The sequence below is a fragment of the Cibotium barometz genome, chromosome 4 (genome assembly GCF_041138505.1).
Source record: "Cibotium barometz isolate CiBa-2024 chromosome 4, ASM4113850v1, whole genome shotgun sequence".
Lineage (NCBI taxonomy): Eukaryota > Viridiplantae > Streptophyta > Polypodiopsida > Cyatheales > Cibotiaceae > Cibotium > Cibotium barometz.
In genome coordinates, this window is record NC_141049.1 from 21,581,602 (window position 1) to 21,591,763 (window position 10,162).

The 10,162-nt window shown below is 38.3% G+C and overlaps 1 protein-coding gene across 1 annotated transcript; it reads right to left on the reverse strand.

Moving 5' to 3' along the window:
- Positions 1-9,136: 9,136 nt before the first annotated feature.
- On the reverse strand, positions 9,137-10,162 carry LOC147639030 (sesquiterpene synthase Agr3-like). The gene has a single exon (XM_086793303.1). The coding sequence runs from the start codon at positions 10,160-10,162 to the stop codon at positions 9,137-9,139; it is 1,026 nt and encodes a 341-aa protein (XP_086649429.1).

Consider the following 10,162-nt stretch of genomic DNA (forward strand, 5'->3'; position numbering starts at 1 on the left):
ATCAAATGGATGTCAAAAATGCATTTCTAAATGGTGATCTTCAAGAGGAAGTGTATATGGCACAACCAGAAGGGTATGTACACCCAAGATATCCCACTCATGTATGCAGATTGAAAAAGGCATTATATGGTTTGAAGCAAGCACCTCGTGCTTAGAGTGATAAGATGAGCATATATCTTATCTCACTTGGATTTCAGAGTTCTACAACAGATTCTTCACTCTATGTGAAGAAGACAGATCATGGGATTGTTTTACTTGTCATCTATGTGGATAACTTGATTATTACAGGTGATCATGGTGCAGATGTGATGCATGTCAAGAAAGCATTGAGTGGGCAATTTGACATGAAAGACCTTGGTGAGTTGAGATACTTTCTTGGAATTTAAGTGATCAAAGACCATGCAGGTACATGGTTAGTGCAACGCCAATATGCATTGGATATGTTGGCAAAATATGGCATGACAGGGTGTAAGCCTATGAGTACACCTTTGGAGCAGAATGTGAAGTTGCGGGCTGATTTTGGTGAGGAGTTGGATGATCCATCTATGTACAGAAAGATGGTTGGTAGTCTCATTTTACATGACTATCACACGTCCGGATTTGAGTTATGTTGTGGGGCTAGTAAGCCAGTTTATGCAGAGCCCTATAAAACCTCATTTGGATGCAATGAGACGCATCATGCGATATGTAAAGACCATTGCACATTATGGTCTACTTTATGAGAGTGGTAAAGGCTTGGATATACATGGCTACACAGATGTTGATTGGGTAGGTAGGTAGCTCATATGATAGGAGGTCTACTAGTGGTTATGCTTTTACACTTGGAAGTGCCGTGGTGAGTTGGAGTAGCAAGAAGCAACCTACAGTTGCTTTATCCAGTACAGAGGCTGAATATAGGGGTGCAGCCATTGCTACTTGTGAGGCAGTATGGTTAAAGAATCTCTTGGCAGATGGGTGGCAAAGTTGTCATTCATTGTGACAACATGAGCAGTATACAGTTGGCCAAGGATCCAGTATTTCATGCGAGGACCAAACACATAGAGGTCCATTATCATTTTGTCATAGAGAAGGTGCTGGATGGTACAGTTGATCTACAGTATGTGAAGACTGAAGAGCAGGTGGCAGACATCTTTACAAAGCCACTTAGCAGGGAGAAGTTTGAGTACTTCCGTACTATGTTGGGAGTACATGGGATGAGCTTGAGGGGGAGTGTTGAGAGCCTTGATATCCCAAGCTCATCTACATCTTCATCTATGGCAGTACACCATGATCTTGAGAGGGGCTGTTGAGATTCAAGCTCGATGTCAGTGTGTGTGAGCTAGCTATGCTATGTGCTGGCATGTTAGGTAGGAACATGTGTGAGACATAAATGACCGCGTCCAGCTGGTCATAGTGTGTGGACATTAGCTAGGGTTAGATGTGTGTGGACACAACTCATAGTGTGGTGTGTATTATGGATTATGGCTTTATGCATTGTGTGAGAAGGGAGATGGCTTCCCTCTATGGTAAGGGTTTGCAATATACATTAGGGTTTGCTCCTGTGTGTGTCTCCTCTCCCTCTACCGATCTTTCAACATCTCGCTCTCTAAAAGAATAGCCATCTTATGGCTAAATCCCTTGGAAAAGGATGCTTCTCAATGATAGTCTCTTACAAGCTAAACTCTAGGCTTGATAAGCTAGAGATTAAGAAAATGATATTTTCATGATTTTGTGCTATTAAAATAATGGTAAATTCTTTTAGATTATTTATGAGTAGTTAAAAACTACTCTAATTCATTCTAAATGTGAAATGGATTATCCTAACAGATTGGGAAAAGAGAAATGTTTAAATTAGATCCATCTAGTGGGATAATCATCGTTATGCTTAATTTTATGGTTAAAATTATGATTTAAATTCATAGTTTGATTTTAAGCATAAAAGAGGAACTACTATCATATTTTCATTACAAGCTTTTATTCTTTTAGAAAAAAATTAAGAATTATCAGTACTAGCAGCAAAGCTATGGCAAAACTTTCAGAAAATAATACATATCTTATTTTATGCATAATACTAAAAGAGGACTTCCTAGAATATTCTAGGATTGGACATCCTATGCAAAAAGAATGATTTTTATCATATTCAAGAGAAATAAATTTTTGTAATTATGCATAATTAATTGATTATAGTAAAAGATGAATTTTTGGTAAATTTATTTTTATACAGAAAGAGGAATTCCATGATATTTGAGATCCAAGTAATTAAATGGTAAAAGAGGAATTTTTGGCAGAATTCAAATTATGAGTATTTAACAAAAGTAAAATTTTGAGCATTATTAATTTTATTCAAAAATATGGGTAAATTTGATTTTTGTAAATCCCATGAATCTTTTACTTGAAAAGAAGAATATTGAATATATTTTACTTGAGGAATTTGAAAAAGAATATGAAAATATCCATCGAGAAAACTTGGATAATTCTTATTTAGAAAAGAGAATCTGGAATCCTTGGAAGGATCAAGGATCCAATGAGTAAACGGAAGTTTAGAATTAATTCTCATTAATGAAGCTTAAGGAATGAAAATACAATACTTAAATGCTCTTTCTGAATTTTTACTATTCAATTATGAGATAAGGTTTATTTACCCTTTTTAAATCTTCAACAACACTCTGATATGTAAATTCAATGGGATGGAGAAGAAGTACCTTTAACTTGGCCAAGCAATTGGCAGAAACTTAGAGAAGTCCTATCAGTATCGAAAGTAGAAAATAGTACTAAAAGTGGATGTGATAAGATGTGAATGAGATGTGAAAGGATGTGACGTGATATAAATGGATGAGAATGAGATGTGATGTGATAGATGTGCATATGATTGAATGGATAAATGTGGATAGATGTGAATGTGAATGAATAAATGGATGTGGATGAATGTGATGAGCTGTGAATGGATGTGGTGTGATATGAATAGATGTGGATGTGATGTAATGTGGATGGAATGAATGTGATGTGATGTGGATGGATGTGAACAAGATGTGATAAGATGAGGATAGATGTGATGAGATGTGAATGAATGTGGGATGTGAATGGGTGTGATGGATGCGATGAGATGTGAGTGGATGTGGAGAGATGTGGTGAGATGTGAATGTGATGTAATGAGATATGAATGGATGTGTTGTGATGTGGATCTAGTTAGATATGAATGGATGAGATATGATTCATAGATTTTGTAGGTTTCTTTCAAAAATAATCTATGTTTATCTGTGTATCTTTGATTTTGTATGAAACATCAACTTTGTCCATGTTGTGTATTGAAATAAGTTGCAGGATTTTGATCCCTTAAGCTTCCGGCAAATTTTGAGGGCCTTTTGGTCCAAATTTGAAGATTTGGTCGATAAATAGGATTATAGATCGTATTTGCCACAGCTTGTAAATCCTAGAGTTGCTTTTTCTCTCAATTTTAAATCAAGAATCTTTGAGAATGGTGTTACAGGGTGAAAGTTATGACTTTTTTACTATTATGCAGTTCTTTTTTATGTGTTCTACAAGCATCGTCATGCAGAAGTTTCTTTAGCTTTTTCTCTGATTTTTTAAACCTTGGATCGCTATCCTTGGTGTGGCAGCCATATGCCCTTTTACATCTATGCTTTAGGAACTTTTTTCTATTTTTAAACATATTATTCTTTACCTATCCCGAAAAGCATTAACACTGTTATTTTGGTGACGTTCATTTTTTATTATGAAGCCTTTTTTTCTTCATATATTCTTTACGTCCTCGAAAAGTATTAACACTGCTATTTTGGTGACGTTCATTTTTTAGTATCAAGGCGATTGCTCTCAAACATACCTTTAATTACTCACACATTTTTTATCTTCATCACACTCTCTCCATGGCGAATATTGCTATTATTAATGGTTATTCTTGTGGTCATCGCTCTATTCCTATTTTTCAAGGCCATGGTTTTCTTGGTTGGGAGGCAAAGATGACTTTGATTCGTGAAGGTGATGATCTTTCTGATAATGTATATGGAAATTCTCCATGTCCTCAGTGACCTATTGACGTTGCTGGTTCACTTATTACTGATGGGTAGTTATTTATTGATTAGCAAATATTTTCGTCTGAGAGTCGACAAAGAAAGATAAGGCTATGGTATATTTTTTCTACTCTTCATGATTCTCTTATGTTGGATGTATTTAATCTTCCCACTTCTAACAATATTTGGAAATATCTTATTTCTACTTCCAAGAAGAAATCTATCACCAAAACTCTTCATCTGTGTAATATGATGGACCAGTTGGATTACAAAGTTTCTACCCCCATATTGAATCGTTCAAAGAAATTCTTAATCAACTTGCTAGTACTGGTGCTCCTATTGCACAACCTCAACTTGTTGTCGAGCTCCTTCACACTATCAAAGATGAAAAATATGATAATATTGTCATGATTATTTAATGGTATTGATTTTCCTTGCATATCTCTTATTGAATATTCACAGTGTCATGAACGACATATAGAGCCCTCTGTAGATGCTCTTCTTACACGTCATTGAGATTCTTGCGAGGCTTCTCTTCTTTCCTCCAAAAAGTGCCCCTTTTCACCGTTCCCTCATGGTGTAAATCACTTTTCTCATGGAGGATGCTCTAATCGACAATATGTTTCTAGCAGGAATTGCAATTATTCTCACAAAAAGGAACATTATGAATCTGATTTTTTTGGTAGATTACATGATATGAAGAACATGAGATCTCTCAATCTAGTAAGAGACCAACCACAAGTCTACCTATGTGATGTACATATTGTGGCTGTACAAATCATACCACTTCTCAATGTCTAAAGAAAAAGTACGATGATGAACGTAATCAAGCTTATGATATTGATAACTCTCATGATGATATTGATCACGAGAAGGTGAATTTTGTTAACCACCATATTTCATCAGATCAAAGTGCATCTTGTTTGTGATGGTGCTACATTTATAGTCAATTGTGGTTCCACTACATGACATATCAAGCTCAATGGTTTCATAATTATCATACTTTACCAATCAAGAAGATGGTTTATCTAGCCAATGATACATGTCAAGTTATGGGTATTGGTGATCTTTACTTGGGAACACACTCCTTTACTTGAATTTTGCGAGGTGTTTCTAATCTTCACAATGCAATCTTTTATCAATTTCTCATCTTGTGGATCTTGGTTTATTTATTAGTTTTGACCATACTCAATGTTGGCTTGAGAAGGATGGACAGCAAGTGCGCCTCGTCAAGGTAATCTATTTGAGATTTCATTAACAGATGATGTAACTAACGTTGTAACTTCACCAAGCAATCATGATAGCAAACTCACGCATTCTCGACTTGCCCATGCTGAATTCTAAAAAATTGTTGATTTATATCTTTTTGAATTAGTGCATGGTTTTCAATTGAAGCCTCACTCAACTCTTGGTGTATGTGAACATTGTGCTTTGGGCAAACATCACCGAAAACCTTTTATATCTTGAACTTCTCATCACTCTCAAGATCTATTAGAGCTTATTCATACTGACATTTGTGGTCTGTTCCCTCCATCCTACTCCAAATTTTGCTATTTCCTTACATTTGTTGATGATTTTTTTCAATTTACACGTTTTTTTTAAACGACATAAATCAAAATTTCTCAATGTATTTCAACGATACCGCGAATATGTTGAACTTCAAACTGGTTGGCCTATTAAAACTATATAAAGTGCCAATGGTGGAGAATACATATCCAATGATTTTGAAGAATGTGTGATGTTAATGGCATTCATCATGAACTCATTATCCCCTACTCTCCTCAGCAAAATGGAGTTGTTGAGTGTAAAAATCGGATAATAATCAATGCCATGAGGTGTCTTCTTATTCAAGCCGGTCTATCAAAGATGTTTAGAGTAGAGGTAGTTCTTATGGAAGTTTATGCTCAAAATTATTTACCTATAAATGCTCCTTCTAATGATATTTCCATTGCAAGTTGGACAAGTACAACCTACTCTATCTCCCAGTTATTACAAGTCTTTGGTTGCATTGCCTATATTCATGTTCCTAAAGAGACACAAACAAAGATTGATCCTCCTGGGTAAGAAGGTCATTTTCATTGGGTATCTTGATAATGCCAAAGGCTATGAGTTTTATGATCGTATCTCTAATAAGAAGGTCACTTTAAGTCGTGACACAATTTTTGATGAGCATACTATGGGTGGTGAATGGTCCATTGATGCATTTGATGGTTCACAAACCATTCTAACATCTTTTCATTTTCTGACCAATGAATCTCATATTATTGATTCTCAAGTTCATGTCTCTATCCCATCCTCTTCATTGGATTGTGACAAAAATAGCCATCACATTGATATCATTAACCTTCGTACTGAAGATGAACATGCTTCTCATACTCCTCATGAGATGACATTAAATTTGATGCCATGTCCCCCTATTATGTACGAGCAAGCTATTTCTTCTCCACATAAGGATCAGTGGTGGCAAGATTCTATGCAAGCCTAGTATCATTAACTATTACACCATCTCTTACCGTTTAAGGCACAATAGACTACCAAAATTCAAGTCACAAAACAGGGCATGCCATATCTCTACATCTGATTTTTGTGTTTTTCTTTCAAGGATTAACAAAACATGATGACAAAGGAAAACGACCACTGGTGGATGAAAAAAAATGCAGAATCGAAACCTTCTGTACATAAAATTCCATCTTTTCCACTAGAAAAGAAAACTAGGCTTTTTGAAGTATCAGTCAAAGTTGTCATAGAGAATGGGGATATTAAATTTTCATGTTGGGAACATTTAGAGGAATTTGTTAGAATGGAGTGTTTGAAAGGAATTTCTGCAATTAAAAAAGGTGGAACCTTAAACCACTTGCATTTTCAGATGGTTATCAGTATAATGGCACCCTCCCTCATATACTTAAGTTATTATATCAATATAATGGCATAGGGAAAATAATAAAAAGATATTTAAGTTGGGATATGTTTAAGCCCGAGGGAGGATTGGTAATATGTAGAGGACTTAAACAGATAAAAATGCACACCTTTGAAGGTATGGTGGGTTATTGTATGAAAGACTTGAAAAAGGCTCACTTTAAGTTCTTTTCACCTTCACATGCATGAGCCTCACGAGCATGAACCCTCACAAAAGTGAGCCTCACAAGCGTGTGTGTGAGGAGTTGTGTCATTTATAAGGCCTTGTATGATGAATCCACACTATGGTTTTTTGTAGATACTTACATCCTCAACGTGTTGAATCATCCAATCATGAGGTTATTTATCAATCTTTGAATCCTCAAAGCATCCGTGCTTCTTACTACTTGTATTCATCCAATCATGAGATGCTTTGTCAATCTTTGCATCCTCACAGGATCCATGTTTCTTATTACGCCTAGTCATGCAATCATACAATCAAGTGTTTTGTTAATCTTTGCATCCTAAAGGCATCTGGGCATCTGTGCTTCTTTTTACTTACAATCATCTAGTGAGGCAGTACAATCATGAATATATTATGTGGGCGTAACTTGTAGGTCTTTGCTACCAAGATGGCCTCCATCGTATATTGTTAACTAGAAAGAACCCTTGTTACTACAAAGAGCCTCTCTCTCTCTCTCTCTCTCTCTCTCTCTCTCTCTCATCTTCCCCTCACTCTCTCTCGTCTTACCCTCATTTCTGTCTTTAGATTTAAAGGCTTGAATGTACACTTGAAAGTACTCTTCTATGAATTACTTTTTTAAGTAGTTCTCGTAGGTACTAGTTATGTACTAACAACAAAGTTCATTAAGGAACTTGTGTATTAATTAGATCATAAGCTCTTAAGAGCATGAAAATCGAGCACATGAGCTGTAGAACTATCTTTCACTTGATTAGAAATAATTTGCAGCCAATTTTATATGGTTTTATGAATCCATAAGGCTCATTTGTGCACGCATGGTTTTGTGTGGATGTTGGCATGAAGGAAGTGATGGGTGTTGTATAGTTATGGGAACAAGATGACATGAAACAAGGATCAAACCAGTGCTAGTGGGATGGCCATTCCTCTATAATGTTGAGAATGATATTAGCAGCTTATGTTATATTAGATCGCACGAGGTTATAACAACTCCATCCCTAAGTGGCATTAATGCCTACTTCTTTCATCCCTTCTTGCGATTTTCAATCAACACTGGAGTACATTCTCTCACATTGAACCAACATTTTCAAGCAGTACACCCTCTCACAATTAACCAACATCCATATAATTATATAGCAATACACCCTCTCATAATTAACATCATCTTCAACCAATTGTAATAATGATTGATGCGCACAACGTGAGACAATGTAATCTTATACATGAAGATTCAAGTATAAGCATGGGAGACAAGCATGAAGATTGTGGTGTTGCCCATAACGTGTTGCAAAACGAGCTTAGTAAGTTTTAGCATAATTACTAGCATGAGCTTATAGATTATGATTATAGATTTAATTATATCATAATGGCCTTTATCATTTCAAGAGTACCCTTTTGTAGCCTTGATTAATTCTCAACCAATTCAAGTGATCATCTACAATTAAGAACATTACAAAATGGGAGCTAGTTGCACGACTCAAATTAAGCGCATGAGACTTAAGGCCTAGCTCTAAAATATAAGAAAAAGCTCAATCGAGCACAATATAATGCATTATATAGAAGGGAACGGAATGTCATCTCCCACCCACACTTTTTTAAGCTTACTCTACACACAAGAAAAATATCATGACTCCAAACAATTGTACCTAAACATATAATGACTTGAGCAAAGCGAGTTGCAACATATGTTCATCGAAGCTAATGAATCTAGAGTGTTCCTAATTGCACCAACGTAGTTTGGGATCGCTTCCTTATTTGGATGATGAGATGTAGACATGGGACATGACAATCATGCAAGACGCAATGTAAAGTCCCCCCGTACTTTTTACTTTTAAAAAAGGAAGACGTATTAAAACTTTTCACTTGAAACCAGAACCCTAATTTTATCCAATAAAGTATTGGACTATTCATAGTAATTGGTTATGTACTGATATAGTGCAATGACGTAACTAGATGTGGCGGTAGCACATTGATATGTGGTAACAGAAGACAATAGGTATGGGTAGCGATATTCGGTGATATTATAGCAGTGATATTAGGTGGCTGGGTCGACGACGAAACCTTCACGGGTGTAAGACTGGCGGTAGCGGGCCGTCTCAAGAGACCAGGCGAGGGTTCCGGAAATGCAAGAGGACAGGGCGTCTAGGTAGGTGCGCACACAGTGTTGCTGGAGGGCGGGAGCGGGGCTGTTCTGAATGATAGCGAAGAGATCAACACAACGGGCATCCAGGTCCTCTGTCATTTGGACGACGCGGTCGACAGCCTCCTGGAAGGTGGCGCACGCTGTGTCGGCAGTGTTGTACACGATGGAGGGGAGATTGAAGTAGTCGCCCACCGCTATCTCGACAAGGTCGTTGCAAAGGCACATGTAGTCCATGGCAGCGTTGCGGAGCTGCCCAATAAGAGGGTGGGCGTAGGTGGCCTCATCGAGCTCGATTTCGAGCGCATATTCCACGAGGGTGAACGCAGGGAGGATAAAGGAGGCCTGGCGGCGGATGTCCATGTAGGCGTCCACGTCCGGAAGGCGTTGCACGCTGCGGAAGGCTGCCTGCGCCTTGACGCCGTTGAAATAGTCGGCCATGGTGGCGGTGAATCGGGCACGGAGGCCAGCCGGCATGTCCTTGCACGCCTCCGCCCACACCTTGGCCAGTGCCTCGAGCCCGGCTCTATTTTTGCTCATGGCCTTGCAAGCCGCCAATGGGGAAAGGTCGAACCGTTGCTTATCCTCTTCATGATTATCACCCTTGCGCAGGATCGCCAACACGAGGTCCGCTCGCTGTGCGCTGGCGGCGTAGTCGGAGCCCAGGGCATCGGGGTGGTCGTCGTCCGTGTCGGAGATAAAGAGCCAGGAGATAATCTTGGTGACCTGGATGAGGCGTGTTAGCCTGCCCTTGGGTATGGTTCGACAGAGCAAACGGGGCAGCACGCAATCCACCACGAACTGGCGGGCGGCGGCGGAGGGCGGCAGCGCCACGCCAAGGACCCACCCCTCGCACTGCTCCCTCACCACCTCGTATTCTGGGTGCAACAGTGAGGGGAACGAGCAGCGCAGAGACGGCAT